Source organism: Opisthocomus hoazin, chromosome 9 (assembly GCF_030867145.1).
Source record: "Opisthocomus hoazin isolate bOpiHoa1 chromosome 9, bOpiHoa1.hap1, whole genome shotgun sequence".
NCBI classification, from domain to species: Eukaryota; Metazoa; Chordata; class Aves; order Opisthocomiformes; family Opisthocomidae; genus Opisthocomus; species Opisthocomus hoazin.
This window is the reverse complement of record NC_134422.1, coordinates 19170155-19191831: the sequence shown is the minus strand read 5'-3', so window position 1 is coordinate 19191831 and position 21677 is coordinate 19170155. Positions and strand designations below refer to the sequence as shown.

General features: G+C 44.4%; 2 protein-coding genes across 6 annotated transcripts in view; one reads left to right on the top strand and one right to left on the bottom strand.

The window, feature by feature from the left end:
• LY75 (lymphocyte antigen 75) overlaps nt 1–11074 on the top strand; it is a 51210-nt gene extending 40136 nt beyond the window's left edge. For 3 of the 4 annotated variants that reach the window (XM_075430293.1, XM_075430290.1, XM_075430292.1), the window contains 8 exons: nt 2389–2511; nt 2945–3139; nt 3528–3748; nt 4881–5055; nt 5576–5743; nt 7002–7124; nt 7565–7732; nt 8688–11074. In XM_075430293.1, coding sequence (XP_075286408.1) covers nt 2389–2511; nt 2945–3139; nt 3528–3748; nt 4881–5055; nt 5576–5743; nt 7002–7124; nt 7565–7732; nt 8688–8872 — 1358 coding nt within the window. In that variant the 3' untranslated portion in view covers nt 8873–11074. The remainder of the gene's footprint in view (nt 1–2388; nt 2512–2944; nt 3140–3527; nt 3749–4880; nt 5056–5575; nt 5744–7001; nt 7125–7564; nt 7733–8687) is intronic. The other variant, XM_075430291.1, reaches the window with a different exon arrangement.
• A 7157-nt stretch (nt 11075–18231) lies between these two features.
• LOC104329058 (unconventional myosin-X-like) overlaps nt 18232–21677 on the bottom strand; it is a 99938-nt gene continuing 96492 nt past the window's right edge. For both annotated transcript variants that reach the window (XM_075430031.1, XM_075430032.1), the window contains 2 exons: nt 20954–21145; nt 18232–20374 (listed from right to left, as the gene is read on the bottom strand). In XM_075430031.1, coding sequence (XP_075286146.1) covers nt 20261–20374; nt 20954–21145 — 306 coding nt within the window. In that variant the 3' untranslated portion in view covers nt 18232–20260. The remainder of the gene's footprint in view (nt 20375–20953; nt 21146–21677) is intronic.

Sequence of the window (21677 nt, the reverse complement as noted above, 5' to 3'; positions counted from 1 at the left end):
TCCCCTCACCATCCTTGTAGCCCTCCGCTGGACCCTCTCCAGTAGCTCTTCATCTTTCTTGAACTGGGGAGCCCCCACTCCAGATGAGTACTCCAGATGAGGTCTCACTAGGACAGTGTAGAGGGGAAGGAGAACCTCCCTCGACCTGCTGGCCACACTCCTCCTAATGCACCCCAGGATGCCATTGGCCTTCTTGGCAGCCAGGGCACACTGCTGGCTCATGGTCAACCTGTCGTCCACCAGGACACCCAGGTCCCTCTCCGCAGAGCTGCTCTCCAGCAGGTCCACCCCAAGCCTGTACTGGTGCATGGGGTCGTTCCTCCCCAGGTGCAGGACCCTGCATTTGCCTTTGTTGAACATCATCAGGTTTCTCTCTGCCCAACTTTCCAGCCTGTCCAGGTCACGCTGAATGGCAGCACAGCCTTCTGGTGTATCCACCACACCTCCCAGTTTGGTGTCATCAGCAAAGTTGCTGAGGGTACATTCTAACTCTTCATCCAGGTCGTTGATGAAGAAGTTAAACAAGGCTGGGCCCAATACTGACCCCTGAGGGACACCACTAGTTACCAGCCTCCAACTAGACTCAGCGCCGCTGATGACAACCCTCTGAGTTCTGCCATTCAGCCAGTTCTCAATCCACTTCACCGACCACTCATCCAGCCCATACTTCCTGAGCGTCCCTAGGAGGATATTGTGGGAGACTGTGTCGAAAGCCTTGCTGAAGTCTAGGTAGACAACATCTACGGCTCTCCCTTCATCTACCCAGCCAGTCATGTCATCGTAGAAAGCTATCAGATTGGTCAGGCACGATTTCCCCTTGGTGAATCCATGCTGACTACTCCTGAACTGACTACTCCTGAACAGGTGACCCTGCTTCGGCAGGAGGGTTGGACTAGATGACCCACAGAGGTCCCTTCCAACCCCTACTATTCTGTGATTCTGTGATAACCTTCTTTTCCTCCACTTGCTTGTTGATGACCTCCAGGATAAGCTGGTCCATCACCTTTCCTGGGATGGAGGTGAGGCTGACCGGCCTGTAGTTCCCTGGGTCCTCCTTCTTGCCCTTTTTGAAGATTGGAGTGACATTGGCCTTTCTCCAGTCCTCGGGCACCTCTCCTGTCCTCCAGGACCTCTCAAAGATGATGGAGAGTGGCTCAGCAATGACATCCGCCAGCTCCCTCAGCACTCGTGGGTGCATTCCATCGGGGCCCATGGATTTGTGGACGTCCAGATCGCTTAAGCAATCCCTCACACAGTCCTCCTCGACCAAGGGAAAGTCATCCTCCCTGTAGGCTTCCTCTCTTACCTCCGGGGCCTGGGATTCCTGAGGGCCTGCCTTGGCACTGAAGACTGAAGCAAAGAAGGCATTCAGTAGCTCTGCCTTCTCCGCATCCTCCGTCACCAGGACACCCGCCTCATTCAGCAGCGGCCCCACATTGTCCCTAGCCTTCCTTTTGCTGCTGATGTAGTTGAAGAAGCCCTTCTTGTTGTTTTTGACATCCCTTGCCAGCTTCAATTCCAGGTGGGCTTTGGCCTTCCTCATCGCATCCCTGCACGCTCTGACCACATTCCTGTACTCTTCCCAAGTGGCCTGCCCCTCTTTCCACATTCCATGGACCTTTCTCTTCCACCTGATCTCTGCTAGAAGCTCCTTGTTTAACCATGCAGGTCTCCTGCCTCCTTTGCTCGATTTCTTTCTCAGGGGGATGCACCGCTCCTGAGCATGGAGGAAGTGACGTTTAAAGAGCGACCAGCACTCTTGGACCCCCCTGCTTTCGAGAGCCCTGGCCCACGGGATTCCTCCCAGTAGCTCCTGTTCCCCCCCTTGCTGTGTTGGAACACTTAGGTGGACAAAGTAAACAGACTGAGTACAGTTCAGAAAAGCATGTGGGCTTTTCCTGTCCATCTTGAACAAAGTTTGAGCTTAGGAACAGCTTCCCTCTTATATTAAACCATTGTTTATGGCAATTAGACATGCATCTTTCCAGAAACTGTTTTCATTTTTGGGGAATTGATTTCAATTCAGTCTTTTTCTTAATACTCTTTCTCTACTAGGCAATTCAAGCAAGTCATGAAAGATTGGTGATAATTTTATGTTCTATGCAGAGAATTTTTACTACATACAACTTGAAGTGGCAGTGACAGTAGGACCTACAAATATCTCTGGAGCAGATGTCTTTCACTTACCCACAAAACCAGGGGAAGCACTGTTGATAATACCTTTGAAAATTGTTTTTGCACTGTTCATTTAGTTATTAAGTTATGAAGGTCTAGCATTTGCACATTCTTGACCTATCTGTAATAATTATTACAAATAATAGAAAAAATATTTATTTTGTAACTGAGAGGTGAATTTGGAAGAAAGTAATCTTAAAAAATTTTCAATAGACCCAGAAGCATTTGTTCTCAGCGTTCGAGATGAAGAGGAGAACGACTTTGTTACTGAGCAGCTTCGTTCATTCAGCGGCCTGGCCATGTGGGTCTGGCTGGGCGTGATTTATGATGACAGTGGTAAGATTTAAGGTTGTTTTTTATTCTTAATAACTGGATTGGAGACAAAGTTTGCAGCATTAAGTGCATGTTTCTTGCATGCTGCAGTATACAACTGAAGTCAAACTGAATGCAAACCTATAATAATGCTTTATATTTGTATTTATCTTCTAGAAGAAAATCGCTGGACATGCTTTCTGTTTGAGTGATAATTAGATCCAGTATGTTCTGTTTAGTCTGGATTTGATTTCCCTGGAAAGCAGGACTTAAAATGCTCTGGATGAGTAATGCTAATATATTTAGCATTGTATATGGAGCTGATTTACAGTAACTTAGAGTATCACTGCATTTTTTCCAAAGTGAATATCTGTTAGTGTCATTAATATATTCAGAGTTAAATGGTATTTGTACGCATAATACCAATGTTTTAATAAATATTCACTATTTTCCACAGATCAAGTTCTTAAGTGGTATGATGAAACTCATCTGACTTACAATAACTGGAGGCTAGGAAGACCTAACATAAAGAAGAACAGTTTTTTTGCTGGTGTAAATCTTGATGGTTTTTGGGATATTTATAATTATTCTCAAAGTTGGCATGCTCAACACTATAATGTGTACAGTATTCTTGCCTGTAAAATCGAAAGAGGTAAGTAGGAGAGAAGATTTATGTGTAGTACTGGAGTGTTGTTGAATGAGGGTGGTAATTTAAGTCCTGGTTCTGCAGTGCCCACTATATAAGGCTTTGGTTTTACTCCCAGTGAAACGCATGGCACAGCTGTCATGGGCTTCTGGGGTTATATGGTCAGTCTGTGGATCACTGCTGTGATACTCTGCTCAGGAGGTATGCGTTTGCTGAACTCCTCCATCATAGTGTTCAAAGTAGCAAAAGATAACATACTTGGTATGAGTGGCTTGTACTGAACACTTTCATGCTTGAGTTACATTGATATAGGTGGATTTTAATGCTTTCTATATGTTCCTGGTAACATGAATGAAGTCCACAGAACTCATTGTTGCCTTGTTCTTTGAAATAGGTCCTCAACAACACAAGCCTCCATTGCCTGACTCTCTTCCTCATGGAAACAGAACATACAGGATCCTTCAGAAAAAGTTAACGTGGTATGAGGCATTGAGAGAATGCAAACAAAATAGGAGTGATTTAGCAAGTGTGCACAGTGAATCACAACAGTTATTTCTAGAAGATATTGTCAAGCGGGATGGCTATCCTCTGTGGCTTGGGTTGTCAGTTCATGATGTAAGTACATACCGTTGGTGACATCAGTAACAGAGCTTGTAAATAATTTTATGTACAAGATAAGAAATATTTTCTGACGCTTTGTTCCAGTTTCTTGGAATCTCTATTCCATGTAGTAAATGACCTACTTTTTCAATCCCATATAACAGGCATTACAGTATATTCAATGTTAATGTATGTAGCCACACTAAGTTTTTTGGTTTTTTTTTTTTTCCAAATCCTTGATGTTTTAAAATAATGCAATGGTCCCACATCATTTCTTGCAGCACGAGGAAGCACAATTTGCAGTGCTACCTTTAGAAGCTCCATATTTTGTGACCCTCTGTAGGATCAGATTCCGTTAGCAAATACTATCAGACGAGGCTGTGTGGAGCCTGTTGAGTCCAGGTCAGGACTGGCTCTCCAAGGCAGGTCCAGAACTGGCTCTCTAGCAAGTTGTGCGTCCCTTCTCCTGGGAGGCATAGCAGAGGCGACTGCAGATCTTCCTCCTCCTCTGTCTGCTTAACCTTAGAGCCAAAAGCCTGTGGCCCTGACCCTGCTCCCCACACTAATTGTCAGACCTGGTCGTGGTAGTTAATTGGCAGAGGTGTGTGATTTCTCTGCATACCTTCGCTGCCTCTGCCTGTCCTTTGGTCCGAATGGGTCTGTCCACTTCTCATGATTGACTCTTCATTGTCAAAGGTTTCCAGCTGAAGTAGGAGCTAGCACAGCAAACCATTCCTGAGCTGCCCAGCTTTACTCACTGAGGCCATGTCAGCAGTTTAGTGGCTGCCAACATATCTAGTAATGTTCATAGCAAGGAAGGCAGACTACTTAAATGAAACAGCAGGATGAAATTAAGTAAAATGTTCCCCATAGAATAAAACGAGGCTCATTGCAGGCTTAAGCTTACAAACGTGCCACGCTTTCTCCGTTTCCACAAATAAACAGGATTTTTATGTTATGAATTGATTGGAAAATGCAAATTATGTTGTGCATTTATTTAGGATGGATTTAGAAAATTAGACCACCTGCATTTTAATTTATCACTCTGCAAGGGATAAATATTGCTACATGACTTGGTAATGACAAACAAGACTTAAACCACAACCATATGCTGTGGTTTAAAAGTTGCGGTTTTTTCTTTAATTAGGGAAGTAAAGCTAATTTTGAATGGTCCGATGGAAGCGACTTTGACTACTGTCCTTGGGAATTAGAAAACTCAAATACTACTGAGAACTGTGTTCTATTGGATACTAAAGGATCTTGGAACCGTACAAAATGTACAAATGTTGCTGAAGGTGCCATTTGCTATAGCCCTCCAAATGGTAAGTGTTATTTCTCATATTTTGTGTAGTTGTCGTATATATTCTATCTTCACGTGTTGTAGTTAGAACCAGAAATGAAGGCTGAAATACTTCACATGATTTCATCTTTAAGAAGGGTTGTCTTGTTGATAAAACACTTTTTAATACTTAAGGGAAATTAGTTCTCTTCATTCTAGTGGTGAAGATCTAAAACAATCCTGGTCAATTTTTCATCACCTGTGATATCAATATCAAACTGTATGTATCTTTTCTGAATTGAAATCCTTATCAAGTGCATACACTGATCTTCAAAACCCCCTGAAAGGCAAGGGAAAAAAATGGTTCCCAAGTCTTTGGGACTTTTCTTATGCTCATTTTCAAATAAATTCATCTATGACACACAAAGAAGGGATGTAAACTAATTGAATCATGGTTGTTGGTAGGAGAAATAGTCCTTGTTAATACTTACTGTCCTGTTCCTACAAAGAGATTAAGTGCAATTCCTGCAGCAGAAATTATGTCGATTTCTTTGTCTTTGCAGAGAGACAATTACAGCCCAAGCAAGTGAGCAGAGCCCCGGGATGCACGCAACTTAGCAGTACCCTGCAATGGATGCAGTATAAGGATTACTGTTACGCATTTGACATGGCGTTCTACAATTTTTCTGTATATAATGTGGAAGATGCCAAGAAAGTCTGCCAGAAACTGAGTATGTTTAGACTATCACATTACAACTTGTAATTAGTCCATTATTTGAAAAGAAAAAAAAAAACACCAACAACCAAAAAACCTATACCTACACCTAAGCTTTTAGGCCTCTCTAGTTTAGGAAAAGTAATAGCAAGCTTTATTTTTGAATATCTGATTAAGGTTCTTGGTAAATCTCTGCAATGTGCTGACGGTTTGTTTGGCACATGGATATCTGAGAGTAAAATGCAGACAACCATTGGTAGAGGATTCAGATATGTAAGGCTTACAGTTTGGAGGAAACCATTATATTTATTTGTAATGAAGTTAATTGTACATAAAGCTAGTGCTCTTAGCAGTGTTTTCTTATTATATCCTTGCATTAGCTGCTTGCTAATAGGGTGCTTGCTAACCTGTCAAATGGTTCAAAGCACGTACTTCATAGATACTATTAAGGCACATAATATCACTAAAAAACTTAAATTTATGTAAAGTTAAAGGATTTTCTCTCTTCTGTGATAAGCTATGTGGGGAATTGTGTTGCGGAAGATGATGCTAAGCAGTCTCACGTACAGAATTTTTAATCATCTTCTTAGCTTAGAAGCTAGTGACTGTCGTAACTTGCTTTGAATTATCTTATGATGTGAACTTGAACCCACTACATAGGATGAAAAATAAAAGGTGTGAGTAGTCCCTGGCCTGGATGTGGTTTTATGTTCAATCCTACCTGGCCTGGTAGTTGAAAGATAAAGTGATCTTTCTCTAAATTAAGCTTCTGGCTTATATTTGCATATACTTGTAAAGAACAGGTATGCTTTGAGCCCATCTCCAGTATACCTTTTCCTCCCTCTTATTCCTTAATTGCTATAACACTGTATATAAAAACCTGAGGCATAATGAGGGATTGATTTAGAAGTTAACTTGACTCAGCAAAATGCTGAACTTTTGTTCAACTAAATTTTTGAAAAGGGCTTATTACTTGGACAAGACTAGTAATTCTGAATGTGGCATACCTTTTGATATCTTCCAGGTATGTACTCCACAGCAGCAGTAAGTTTACTCTCATTTTATTTTGTATGATCTGCTTGAATAACCAGTCATCTGAAGCTGTCTTGTATAACGTTACGCTGTATTTTGGGGAATGGGAGGTTTATGTCTTTATTCTGCAGGTTATTTCAAGCTAATTTTACACACCCAAAATTTGCTGTTAACAATTGTTCCCACAGAAAACTCAATGTACAAGCAAGTTGCAATTCTTACCGGTTTCCTCTTACCCTTAGATCCTTCAGCAACCCTTCTGACTATTGTGGATGCTGAAGAAAATGCATTTGTGAGTACACACATAAAGGAAAATGATCTCATCACCAAGAACGTGTGGCTTGGCCTGGCTCAGAGCTCTAAGGGTAAGAAGTAGCAACCATGTATGAGCATGAATGTTTCATGTGGTAGATAAAAATGCATAAATCCTCAAATAAGAATACAGCTTTTTAGTGTTCATAGCCTACAGTAACTTCTGCCTGAGGTTGGAATCCCTCATTTAGCATTATAAAGCCCTTTGGACTTTGTTGTAGCTTAAGTCTCTTCCCATTGCACATTTAAGATGATCCGGAGTCACTGAAATTCATCTTCCTCAACACTGGTTAGGTTGCAAATCCATGAAAACCTAAAAATCTGGAGGTGTGGCTAAGCAATGTGTTCATATTTATTGCTTTTAATGTGCGGGATAGATAGTCAGCCCTGTTTCTTTTAGCAACGTGAAGAAATCAAGAGATTGTGAATGACATTGTGCAGAATTACTGCATGTTTTGATGATCTAAACTAAGCAGTTTTTTTCCCTCAACAGATCAGTCCCTGAACTGGCTTGATGGCTCATCAGTTAATTACGTCAACTGGGAAAACAAAACTGCAGAAGTCAATGGAAAATGCAGTGTTATCCTGTCCACAACTGGCACATGGTCCAAAGTTGATTGCAGTCATAGTCAAAGCAGAGTGGTTTGTAAAGCTCCTTTAGGTATGGAAACATTGATTTTAGCAGAGAATTCTGTAGTGACTGTATTGAGAATTCTGGTTTTTTGGTGGCAAAGTCTGTGTTGAAATAACGGAAGTGCAATTCACAAAAGTATTGATCACTGTCAAGTACCTCTGCCTAAGCAGGAAACTTCTGTTGCTGTTTTTTCCATAAAATTACATTTCAGGGACAAATTCTCTAGGAACTTACTGCTCCTGGATCCCACTGTCCACTTAAAGGGTAAGGCAGAGAACCAAAATTTCCGCTTAAAAGAAAGCATAGAATAGTTGCTGTCGCTTCTTACCACAGGGTCTGTCTCATGGGTGAGTCTGTATAGGTGGGAACAGAAAGACTGCTGCTTGTGAGAGATGCCGGGTAAGCAGGTACTGCAGGTTGTGTTTTCAGTCTTGAGGAGGCTTCTGGAAATGGTCCCCGGCAGCTCCAGAAGAAGACTTGGGCCTCACGTTACTTCCCCACACTCTGTTGCGTTCAGGAAAGAAACCGGTTACCTGAGCATTATGCAAGCAAGTTCCTGAGAAGTAGAGGAATCTTTCTGATTTTGTATATGTCTTCGCTGAAGTGGAAATGCAGGAAGAGATTTAACTTCACGCTGCTAAGGAGATGTCAACAGGATCTTTTCAGTCCGAGGGAAGAATAATTCCTGCCCACTGTGAGAGTCCAGGAATCTCATTAGATATCTGAAGTATGCAAACATTGAAATGAGTGCAGCATTTACTACTAGGTTTTTTGGACCTCTGGGGTCCCTTCCAGCCGAAACATGATCAGGAAATTAACAACAGAATGATCAAAAATAAGCTAATAGATGCCGATTCCTGATAGATCTTGAACCTAACTTCCCACGTGATGAAGTGAAGACTATTAATATGATGAAGCAGTTTGCTTAACTTCAGCTAAATTGTTGAATTGTTGAATAACTCTGTCTTTTGTTCTGTTACAGGTTCTAATCATACTGGGGTGGCTGTAGCATTTGCCCTGCTGATTATCTTGATCTTCGTTGTTGTGTTAGTGTGGTATCTCTATAAGAAGAAGCGTCTTCACTGGAGTGCCTTCTCTTCAGTACGCTATCAGAGAGGGATGAATGATGATGAAACTGATGATGTGTTCACAAAGGATAGCTATTGAGAAACTGTTCCTTCTGGGCAATTTAGCATGAACTTCACTGTGTGAAGCCGTAAGGAATGAACTACTTGATGTTTTAGTACTTCTTTTTGGAAAAGTAATAAGAAGGTTATTAATGGCGACTAAAGAAAGATTTTTTTTTTTAATGGAATAATTAATGCCAACAGTACTTCATGCAACATCACCTTAACAAATGCACTTAAAATTGCTACGTGAATTCTGTAACTTTGTACAATTATCCATCAATAACTTCATGCCAAATGATGTACCATTTTGATACGCTAGAAGGGTTTTTCTGCTAGCATTGGGTTACTCTGTAGAAGCAACTTTTGTAATAAGCAGTTATAAATTTTGATACAGCAGGGGAGAAGGGAGTTATCAGGCAACTAGGTATTCATTCCCATCGAACTAGAATTTAAATTTTCTTGTTATAGTGGTGGAGGATCATATTGTGAGTTTGTTTTTTTTTTTCTCCCCAGAGACACACAAAAAAAGTCATACTGCAGTGGTAGGAGAAGAATCTTCCTCAGAATATGGAATGTGCATTTGGAATAAAGAGTTGTGGGGAATACCCTGTACAAAAGCAGTGCCATCTAGGAGTAAATTAAATAAATACAGAATATTTGAAGCCTGAGACTGTGTCAAGCTGGTAGATCACTAATCTTATCCCCTGAAGGTGCTAGTGAGGCTAACAGAGATACCCATTAAGGGCTAACTGCAAACACAAGCAGAATTCAAGATATAAGAAGAGCCTTAGCCCTGTAATAGCAAAGGCATGAATGCTACGTTTTGTCCTGTGACATAACTGTTCTGTAAGTAAATGGTTCAGTTTCTTCTCACAGGTCTGTTCACAAAGTTTTGAAAGCACAAATAGCAGGAAAGTTTACAGTGAAAATCAGTATCTGGACCTTCACCTGTCCGAGAAACAAAGATACATCCAAGGAAAGAGTGAGAGAGAATGTATGGTAAATGAACCTGTGTATATAAATGCTAAAAATACTTGAGTATTTTACATAAAACTTAAACTTGATTTTTGTATGTGATGCGTCACTGTGGCCTTTCCTACGCACTCCAAAGAAAGCAAGCTATAACGGGAAAGAGGGTAGGCAGAATTGTATATATTCGTAACTCCAGTCATTTGATCAATTCATGTTTTGGAAAAGTCTTTAGACTTTTTTAATGGACAATGCCAAGAACAGGTGCACTTACTTTTGTGAAGGAGGAGATGTAAAAGACCAAATCCATTCCCCGTGCAACGGTGGTATGGGACAGTGAAAAGCAACGCGCTCGGTCTGACGTGCTGAGGAAGGTACTACTGATTTCTCCGAAGCAGCAGGGCGAGGTCGTGATGTTTGGCTGCCTTTTTCCCCCCTGCAGTTTACTTATGTTGACAGCACTTTTCTTTGCTCCTATTTGCACTATTTTGAGAAGCAAGTGTTTATCGTTTGTGTTGAGAAATAGAGAACTTGTTGCAGGTACCGCGTTGAAGCCTGTACAGACAGCGGCCTGACGGGGCACAGTAAAGGAACCTTTGTGTGTGTTTGCCAATCAAAGTAAGCACTTTCGTTGTTCATTTCGTACTTTGGGCACAATTGTGAACATTTTATTTCTTCTTTCTTGAGGTGATTTATAGAAAAAGTAGTTATGATGCTGGTTACTATGTAATGAAAGTAACCCTCATCCCCCTTCTTAAACTTACCCTGGTGTGAGAAGCGCTGGAAACGTAACAAAGCCTGGTTCCTGCCATCTTCTGGTTTAGTTTAAACGCCCAAGTGCTTTGCCAAATGATTCCTCCTGATGTAATGGACTAAAAAAAGTGTTGTTTGTTCTCCTTTTCTAACAACAGTAGCAAGTGGGGAAAATTATTTACAAATTCTCATGTTTTGAGATTCACTAGTTTTATGGGTGTTTATACTTTGAGCATTTTTACGTGTGAATCTGAAGTGGAAAAAGGAAATTAGTAGCAAAATCCTAATTCTCCAACACACAGGAATATATACTTTTTATTAAAAAATCGTATAGTTTATTCTTATGAATGATGTAAATACTTTTTTAAAGCTCCATTTCTCCTGTTGTTTCATCATACCCAAGCTGTCTAATCACTGGTAATTCTTATTTGAGTAAGCACAACTGCCATAGTGCAGGTAACCCACTTTATTTGAAATACATAGATTATTTAGCGGTATTGTTATTAAAAGAATAAATAAAACACTAAACTGCTTACACTGGTTTTATTTTCGTGGAAGCAGTTATTGCTACAGCTTGTTAATCACTGGGTAAAAAAAAACACATAGCGCAGGGGCTGCAGTCGCAGTTAAAGCAGGTAAGTAAGCGTTACCACGATAAGAAAACTTATAAGATAACAAAAATCTTGGATGCGTTTAAAAAGAATGCCAGTAACTTTGTTTTTGCAGTTGAAAACGTCCTTTATCATGGGACGTGGTTCTACCCAGTACAGGCTGGGGCAGACCTGCTGAAGAGGTCTGTGGAGAGGGACCTGGGTGTCCTGGTGGACGACAGGTTAACCATGAGCCAGCAGTGTGCCCTGGCTGCCAAGAAGGCCAGTGGGATCCTGGGGTGCATTAGGAGGAGTGTGGCCAGCAGGTCGAGGTTCTCCTTCCGCTCTACTCTGCCCTAGTGAGGCCCCATCTGGAGTACTGTGTCCAGTTCTGGGCTCCCCACCTCAAGAAAGATGAGGAGCTACTGGGGAGAGTCCAGCGGAGGCCTACGAGGATGATGAGGGGACTGGAGCATCTCTCCTATGAGGAAAGGCTGAGGGAGCTGGGCTTGTTCAGCCTGAAGAAGAGAAGGCTGCGAGGGGACGTAATAAATGTTTATAGATATCTCAGGGGTGGGTGTCAAGAGGATGGGGCCAGACTCTTTCCAGTGGTGCCCAGCAGCAGGACAAGGGGCAATGGGCACAAACTGAAGCATAGGAAGTTCTGTCTGAACATGAGGAAGAATTTCTTTCCTCTGAGGGTGACGGAGCACTGGAACAGGCTGCCCAGGGAGGTTGTGGAGTCTCCTTCTCTGGAGATATTCAAGACCCGTCTGGACAAGGTCCTGTGCAGTCTGCTGTAGATGACCCTGTGTCGGCAGGGGGGTTGAACTAGATGACCCATAGAGGTCCCTTCCAACCCCTACCATTCTGTGATTCTGTCACCAAGCTGCTTCTGGGTTTGCTCTCTGTCTTTTTTTTTCATTCCAGGTGTTGTTCATGAGCACCTTATTAATTAATAAACATTAATTAAAAACTGAAGGTGATGAGCAGGGAAACAGAAGGGCAGAAATGAAGTGCTTTTCCCAGGTCCCAGAGAAATGGTGTTGGGAAGATGTCCTACAACTCCCATCTCAGTGCGCGGCTGGCTGCTGGGTTGCGGCAGCTTCAGGCAAAACCTGACCAGCTCCGGGTAAACACACAAAGGCTTTTGGCATGCTCGCAGCTCGAGGTGTGGCTCTGTCTCTTTGGTGTCCCTGTGTCAGGGCACAGTTCGCTCCTGCGGGCATGAGCTCCTCCCAGGGTGAGGGGAGCAGCGCGGGGCCTGGGTCCCCCTCCCCAGTTTTGCCCAGCCGCTGAGGGCTCTGTGTCATGGAAGGTTAATCCACGTCTGCCACTAGACCAGCCGGCTTTTTCACTTTAACGCTGTTTCTGCGTCAATAACTTAGCTGACATAGGAATCGACCACAAGTGCTTATGCGTGAGCACCATTTGGGCCTCAAGCGTTTGGTGTATTTCTGACAATTTTTTCCTTTTTTCTTTAAACCAAATGCACCATCTGTTCATTTCTCTGGACGTATGTTCTGCATCTAAACATTTTTGAAAGGAGGAAGTAAATTGCGTGGCCTGTCAGCAATGTTTCTTTCAAAGACCACACATTACAATTCTTGTTACTAAAATTACATTTTGGACCCTTTATGGATCTGCTGTTGCTGCATGTATGGAGCACAGCGGGACCCGTAACACCCAGGTTCATAAAAGTTAGTGAAACTCATTCTGTTGTCAAGAAGTACGTAAAGTTCTTATTGACTGAATTAAACAGACTTTGCGCAGTTTCGAAGCAAGAACTATGAGCTATATTAAAGAACTCAGTGTAGGAACAACAGGAGATTAGCTACTGGAGAGAAAAATTCAATTGTCACTCTAATGGACCTTTCCCATTTAGTTCTGAAGAGTTTTAAGATAAGCATTGACAAAGCACTAGAAAAGGTAATTTTCTGTTGATAGCGAATTAGCCTGCAAATGGTGCATAGCATAAATGCCGTTAGAAAATGCTGTTCTCTTCGTTTTATTCCTTTATAGTATTTTCACATTGAAAACTCCTGTGCAGTCTATCGTAATATCTGCCAGTAACTAAGATTGTTATCAGATCTGAGGGGGTGCAGGAGGGTACCAGATGAGGTTTTTATTGTGATTATGCAGTAATGCAACACAGACTGTAAGTCCTTCTGGATTTCTGTTTGCCAGTGCAGAAGGGACTATAATTATAAACAGAACACGGTTGTTTGTTAGCTTTGCTCCTTTTGGCATAAATAGAATAATTTACTCCAAGGTGGCTTTTAAGAAAGTGGAATTTCGGTGATACGAAATAATTATTGCAAAACGTGCTTTCATCATTATGCTGGTCCCTTAGGTGCACAATTTTCGTTAGAACAAACGAGAACAAATCTCTTTCTGCAGGCTGCATCTCGGGACACTGGTATGGACAGTGAGAGTACTGCTGCTGTGTACAAAACTTCTCTTTTCGAATGTCATGTCTTACAGTTCCCCTTCAACAGATGATATAGAACAGATAATTATACAAAAATGTGGTGCTTAGACTCTGTAAAAACTAGCAAGCCTTTTATGCAGATTCAAATTAAACTTGCAAAGTAGTTGGTTGAGATGATTTCACAAATATGAGTGATTGAATGTCATCCCCATTAGCAACCGAGCTGCTTGCTGTTTCATTGAAATGTCTTTTTTTCATAAACATGATCTGGGTATTCAAAGAGCATCTTGTGTCAAGTGAGAGTATGAATTATACACGTATGGGAGTAACAGGAGGGCACACTTACCCAGGGCTTGGAGTGTGAGCTACTTGGAGGAAAAGGCCCGGGTTCCTGATCATTTCCATCTTGCATTATTGTCTCCTGTGGCCACCGTTCTGCTTTGTACCTGTCAGTCTCACACCAGCTTTGCAGCACTGACAAAGCCAGCACAGGTGAACCTGCCACCACAGACACAAGCGCACAAGAGCCAGCCAGGCAGCCTTATGCTGGCATAAGCCGCTGGGAGCGGAGACCTGAAACCAGCACTTCTGAAAGAGCAGCAGCCAGCCAAAGGTATGGGATGACCTGTTCCAGGACACCCTGGAGTGGGTCTGTTCCTCTCCGCTGCAAGCAGTAAACCTGCAGCAGCCAGGGAGAGAGCAGCTCTTGACCCCGGCCCAAGCGCTTGCAGCACAGCGAGGAGGAGGTTGCTGTGGGCCATCCCCCAGTCCCCTCCTGCAGCCGGGGCTTCTCCCACCGTGCAGGCTCAGCGCATTTGTACCCCGCACCAGTCTTGCCGTGCAGGACCTGCTCTGCTTCCAAGCGCTGAGCGTGCTGGGCTCGCAGCAGGCGGCTAGCCAAGGTGCAGCCATCCCGGGGAAGCTGGGAGGAGAAGGCTCCGGGTTTAAACACCACTCTGCCCATGGGCTTGCCCTGACAAGGCACAGCTGGGGACAGCTGGGCTTCCCCTCTCTTGCTCAGCTTGGTGCTGCACCAGGACCAGGAGGCAAGACAGGTAAGCTGTTCCTATGGACCCATCTGTTCCGTTACTGGGCTTGCAAAAATGACGCCCAATGCCCAACTTGTTGCAGAACCAGCTGAGTTTATAATGACAGGCTGTCACTTTTTGACTAGGAGTTGCGCAGGATTTACTGGTGCTTGGTTTTACAGGAAGGACACACTTTTGGCGTGGTAATCCTGAGCCATCACAGCAGTTAGGGGCAGGCCCGAAGCACTGCTGTGCCAGGGGGCAGTGCCCAGGGGCTGCGGGCAGCCACAGACATGGTCCTGGGTGCAGCGTTCACAGGTGATGGAGCAGGGCTCCCCACCAGCCCCCTGCTGCTGGAGCCGCGGGGCATCACGGGACTGACGGGGACCTGGAATCGCCCAAAATCATGCGTTTGTGCCTGGCTGCATCCAGCCCTAACTGCTGGCATGGGGTCCAGGTACGCTGCGAGCTGGAGCCCTCCCTGTGGGGTTTAAAAGGCCATCCAGTGCACGGCTGCGCTTGCAGAGCAGCATTTCGCAGGCGGGCAGAGAGAAGCGAGTTTTGCTTGTAATCGAGTTCTCGGCAGCCGCCTCTGTGTTGACAGTGGCACGGGACCAAAGCGTGCCGCCATTTGTAGCATTAGGAATTGATGGTATAAAATGGGGACAAAAGCTTAGCACATTTGCGCTCCACAGATGCAGGAGCTTCTGTTTTACAGTGGGAGCAGGAATTCATGAGCAAGGGATTTGCTTACGTGCCCAAGGGGAGCGTTTGGAGGCCCAGAGCAGTGATACAATGTACAGCCTACATAGGGACAGGATGTGTGTTTTAGAACAAAGTGCAAATAAATAGTTGATGTCTACACTCAAACAGGTTTGGTAATTAGATAGCTGTGCTTGTGATATAACTTACCAGGGGCTGTGATATTGTGTATGAACCATTTTATGTTTACTGTGTAGGTGCTGATTTAGCCTATTCCAAAGCCGAACTCTAACACTCATTGGCATGAAACTGTTTCATGTAAAATAAACGTTAGACAACACAAACTGAATTAACTCTTAGAGAAACACTGGGGCGGAGGGCGGGAGGGGCTGCCCTTCATGCTGACAGGGCGGCAGAATGAGAACGGGAGCAGGAGAGCGCCGTTAGCCAGCCACCACCTTTGCTGGTTTTTCACTGCAGCCAGCGTTGTAAATGAATTTGTGCACGCTGTCGTGGTTGTGCTGGACCCCCAGCAGTGCATGTGCATTGTCATGGCAGTGATGTACTGGATGGAGCAAGTGGAGTCTGAAATTCCACAACTGCAAACAAGGGCAACCGGCTCTGTAGCTGCTGCTTTAGTCCATGGTGACTGGCGTTGGCCTCTGTGTTTGCCACCAAAAAAAAAACCCACCACAATCCGATTTGGGCAGCTGCAGCCCAGCAGGCAGCAAGGGGCGAGACAGGCGCCGCCAGACCCTGATGTGACCAAGAGGTGCTTTGTCACACGGGGGTTATTTGGGAGGGCTGTGTAGGCCGAGCAGCCTGCATTTGGCTTTGACGCCCTCTTCCATCCAAACACGTCACCCCTGTGTGTGACTGGAGGCTTCCTGAGCAGCAAGGAGGCAGAGATGGCGTGGTTTGGAGGCACACGTAAAAAAATGTAACAACGCCTGAGGAACAAAAGCAACTGCTGACATAAGCAGAGGTGATTCCAGCCTCAAAGGAAGACCTGGAGAGATGATGGAAGGTAATAAGGATGAAGAAACTGCAAGTCTGTGGACAGCTGGAGATGACATGACATAGCCCTACCTCCAAGGTCCCAAGGCTCTCAGCATCTCACCAAGGGATAGATGACAGATAGTGGACAAGGGAAAACCAATGGACGTCATCTATCTGGATTTTTGTAAAGCCTTTGACACGGTCCCCCGCAACATCCTTCTCTCTAAATTGGAGCGCCATGGATTTGATGGGTGGACTGTTCGGTGGATAAGGAATTAGTTGGATGGTCGCAGCCAAAGGGTAGTGGTCAACGGCTCAATGTCCAGATGGAGACCAGTGATGAGTGGAGTCCCTCAGGGGTCCGTACTGGGACCGGTGCTGTTCAATATATTCATCAATGACATGGACAGCGACATCGAGTGTACCCTCAGCAAGTTTGCAGATGACACCAAGCTGAGTGGTACGGTTGATACACCAGAAGGACGGGATGCCATCCGCAGGGACCTGGGCAAGCTGGAGATGTGGGCCTGTGTGAACCTCATGAGGTTCAACACGGCCAAGTGCAAGGTCCTACACCTGGGTCAGGGTAAGGCTGGGGGATGAGAGGATCGAGAGCAGCCCTGCTGAGAGGGACTTGTGGGTACTGATAGACGAAAGGCTGGACATGAGCCAGCAATGTGCGCTGGCAGCCCAGAGGGCCAACCGTGTCCTGGGCTGCATCAGGAGAAGCGTGGCCAGCAGGTCGAGAGAGGTGATTCTGCCCCTCTACTCTGCTCTGGTGAGACCTCACCTGGAGTACTGCATTCAGCTCTGGAGCCCTCAGCACAAGAAGGACGTGGAACTGTTGGAGCAGGTCCAAAGGAGGGCTACAAAAATGATCCGAGGGCTGGAGCACCTCTCCTATGAGGACAGGCTGAGAGAGTTGGGCTTGCTCAGCCTGGAGAAGAGAAGGCTGCGGGGAGACCTGATTGCAGCATTTCAGTACTTAAAGGGAGCCTATAGGAAAGATGGGTACAATCTTTTTAGTAGAGACAGCAGTGACAGGACAAGGGGTAATGGTTTTAAACTAAAACAGGGTAGGTTTAGGCTGGATATAAGGAAGAAATTCTTTACAATGAGGGTGGTGAAACAATGGAACGGGTTGCCCAGAGAGGTAGTGGAGGCCCCATTCCTGGAAACATTCAAGACCAGGTTGGACAGGGCTCTGAGCAACCTGATCTAGTTAGTGGTGTCCCTGCTCGCTGCGGGGGGGTTGGACTAGATGACCTCAGGGGTCCCTTCCCACCCAAAACTTTCTATGATTCTATGACAGCACGTTAATGGGGATTGCACGTCACCGCTTGGTTTCCCTACTGGTATATGGATTGAGGGAACAGTGGTCTACTCAAGGAAAGTCTGTCTGTGTTGCTGACAGCTCAGCTGCCCCCCCGTCCAGATTTACCACTTCAGTGACACGTGCTCTGAGGTGAACATCATGCCTGCATCATGCTACTGGCACAGAAATGCAACTGGCAGCTTATTTGGGCTGGAAAGTGATTTTTCTGTTACTGGTGACCTTGGAGGTGCCGGAGAGAAGGGAGGGAGCTGATCCTGCAGCCTGGGGCTTTGGAGGTGGTTCATTCCTTGCTCTGCGGTCACCACAGTAACCATCTGAGAACCAGTCCCTTGAAATCACATGAAACATCTCCCACTGACCAGGGGTGCAGCCCAGCCCCAAAGTGAGTGGCAGACACTGGAAACAAACCTTCCCCACTGCAGTGGCAAACTCTGTCCTATAATTCGCTACAAAGGCAAAATCTGCTTCTGAGAAGGGCTGCTGTCTCCTCATGTCATAGATGCCCCCTTTTCACTTACAAGTTCTGAGGGTCAGAGCTCTGAGCAAACATCTTAGAGCACACAATGTCTGTGAGCAAATACAGCCTGTGCAATCCAATAATTTATTAAACTTTCATCTTGTAAAGCCAGTTACAAATTAAAAAAAGAGAGCAGAAGGAATTCTGTAATAGAAATGAGCAAAATTACAACAAATATTAATGGGAGTTATGTTCCCAAGTGGGTTCAAGCTGCCTGCAGCAACCCAAGAGCCAGAACACGGAGACAGTGCAGAGTTAGGGCAGGGACAATCAAGCCTCTTCTGATACGTAAAGAGATCCAGTCAGTGCACGGACCGATACAAAGCGTTACTTCTCAGGTTGCCTCGGCATTCCCTTTCTCTCTCTCACGTGTGACCTGGTCATCTTTTTATTCTTTGTGACAGAAAGGGTATCTTTTTAAGGCAAAACTCCAGTTGAACAGCTGACGCACAGTATAGGCTGTCCTCTTAGGCAGGCTGCGTAGCAGGTGGGCAGAGTGTTTGCACATGCTGCAGCACAGTGGAAACGAGACAAAAGCAGGGATTCTGTACAGTGTTTTTTCTTGTACTGTCAGCCTCAACACTACAGTGTTCTGCGACGCAGTATTAGTGACGTGGCACAATGTGATGATGAATTGGAACGGAACGAGTTGGCCCTTCTGCATTCTGGGATCCCAGGGCTAGATGAGGGTCATAGCAAACGGCTAGCCACCAGGTTTCTTGATTGCTAATGCAACCCATTTATGATGTGATGATATTGAACATTGTTTTAAACAATGACATCAAGTTTCTGAAGTCAAGAGACTGCAGATGACTGTCACCTTTCACTGAGAAGAAAAAGAAGAAATTGTATTTCTTCAAATTGCAAGTAGCTATAAAAACCTCCAAGAAGCGGTTGTTTTGGCAAAACAGCATTGTTTTCAAGTTTTGCTGATGAGTACGGACCTGGCGAGACTGGAAGGGGATCTGGGGATCCAGTGGCGGCAGCAGTTCCAGTTAGAATTTGGAGGAGGAGGAAGAGTTTGGCATCTGCTTACAGTAGTACAGAGGAAGTGACATTCTTGCCTATAACCATTTACTGAGGCACCTATTCACTCAGCAGGAAACAGTTCACTTAAAACTGAAGTTCGGGGATCCCAGTCATTCTAAACCAGAGAAAGAAGGAACTTAACGCAGGGAGGCTGCTCACCACAAAACCCCTGACCTCCACCTCAAACCTGGAGTTGGTGGAGATGCAACTCAACCAACCTCACCTCCGGGGCTGTGCAGGGGAAATGCGGGCTTTAATTCTGAGGCAACCGGTGCTGCATGGAATGTACCTGCAACAGCGCCTGGTGATCTATTTCAGGGGTGCTAGGCCCAAAGATTGTCTCTTATGTTGGAGTATTTAGAATTTTAACTTAAAGTGCTGCTTTTTACAGTTGTGTACCTGTGAACTTCCGTTGGAAGGTAAAGAATCACCTTGGGTGTTTTTATTTGTTTGCTTGTTTAATGCTCTCTCATGTAGGGTTTGGCCTCTTCGTTGGAGCACTTGGCTTCAATTGTAGAAAGGCATTTTTTTTTTAAGACCAGATCAAATCATTAGTATATCCTGAAATAAACCCCCACGGTGACTTATACTTTAGAGTTGCTTGCAAAATAAATAAACTCCAAATATTCTTATAGCAGCCCGTGCTGCGATCCCATGATCCCAGATATTGGCATGTTGGAAATTCATCAGGAAGCTTAAGTTTGCCTCCTGCAGTGCAGAAATTATTCTTGTGAATTTTTCTGCCAGTATGACAGGTAACGGTGAAAGCAGCAGAGAAGACAGGCAGGAGGAGGAGGATGCTTCTGATTTTGCTTCATTAATGTACATTGTTCATCAAACAAGCAAGAGGAAAACAGGTTTTGGGTCATTACTATTTAACAATAGTTGTTGCTGTTTAATGTCTTGGGGCAGAGGTGCAAATCCTGTGGTACTGCAGATATCACTTCAGTTTTTAAATACAGTAGTCAGTCAAGTGGAGTTCTTAAAAAAAACAACCTTGCTACACTTGTGCTGGCAAGTTGCAAACACCAGTAATTCCACCACTGGCTCTCTGGTGGCAGGTCATTCCTATCACCTAGTCCAGACGCTAGCGTGACTGTCCACACTGGTGGCTGATTTGACGCTGCAGCGTTTCTTCACAATCATGTTGATGTACGCTTTCATGATCTTTATTATCTCGCCCACCTGGAGAGAGAACACAGTAACAGAGGATAAGCACATTAAAACCCTAACTCCCTTGAGGCTTACCAGACATTTTGCAGAAGAAGATTCCCCTTGTCCAAAGTCACAGCACTACAAATTTTGCATGTAATACTAAATATGAACATGGTGGTAAGGAAAGAAATGCTTGACAAGTCTGTGCTCTGTGTTAGTGACACTTGAAAGGCTTGTAGCTCAAAGAAAAACAACTTTAATGCTACTAAACTTTTTTTCTTTGAGTTTGTGAACTCCCCACTTATATACTGGAAGGGAATGAAAATACCGAGCACGCTCACGAGGACCCAAAATTTGAAATTCCCAGTGCATTGGAAGACCGTTCAACCTCCTTCACTTTCTAACCAGCATCATTTTTTTTTCTGATTATCCCTGTATTCAAGAAGAGGTAGCATAGCACTTGAGGCGTAAGCTCCCTTCATCCTTATCCTTGGCTGTGCAGTCCATTCAGCAAGAGTTCCTGCACATACATGTGTCTAGTCCATGGAAATGAGAGCTTTACTGAAGCGCTAGTAAAACTGCACACACAAGTCTTGTGCTTTCAGATACCTGGGATGTTTCAAAGAACATTTCTCTCTCATCCACTGTAATTTTGAAGGTGTTCGGCTGTGGTGCTCCGAAGAAAACAATGTGTTCATACTGGAAAGTTTCTAGTGGCTTAGGATCCCCTCGTTTGTAGACAGACACATTCTCTGTGCTGACTCCAAGCCAAAGATCATTTGGAAATCCACCCTCCTTGCACTGCAAAAAGAGAAACATGAACTTTTGCATAAATGCAGTGGAGAATCAAATCCTGTGATTCACGTAAAAGCCCTCCATTTCTGGCTCCTGTAGGATATTTCAGCTCTCGACCCCAATAGAAAAATACCCAATGACTGCAGAAGGAATCTTGTAGGCATCCCTGTTGCAAAGACTTAGAAGTGACATGGCTGAGTCAAATACTGAGTAAGAAATAATACCTAGCACTTCTCATCAGATTTCTAAGTGATTCAGGAAGTCAATATTCCCCTTGTTGTTTTACAGATAACACTGTGAGAGCAAGCAACTTCCCATGGTAATCCACCTAGGCAGCAACAAAACGAATAAAACTGGAACTCTGGATTCCTACTCCAGCAGTGTAAGCACGGTGGTGTGAGTGACCCAGCTGGAGCAGGTTCTGTCGCACTGCTGCCGAACAGGACTGCTCGTTTTTCCAGAAGTGACAACAGAGCTTCATTTCACTCCCGCTTGCACTAGCCATCTACTTAAGCTCAGAAAATTTTCCCAAATCCTA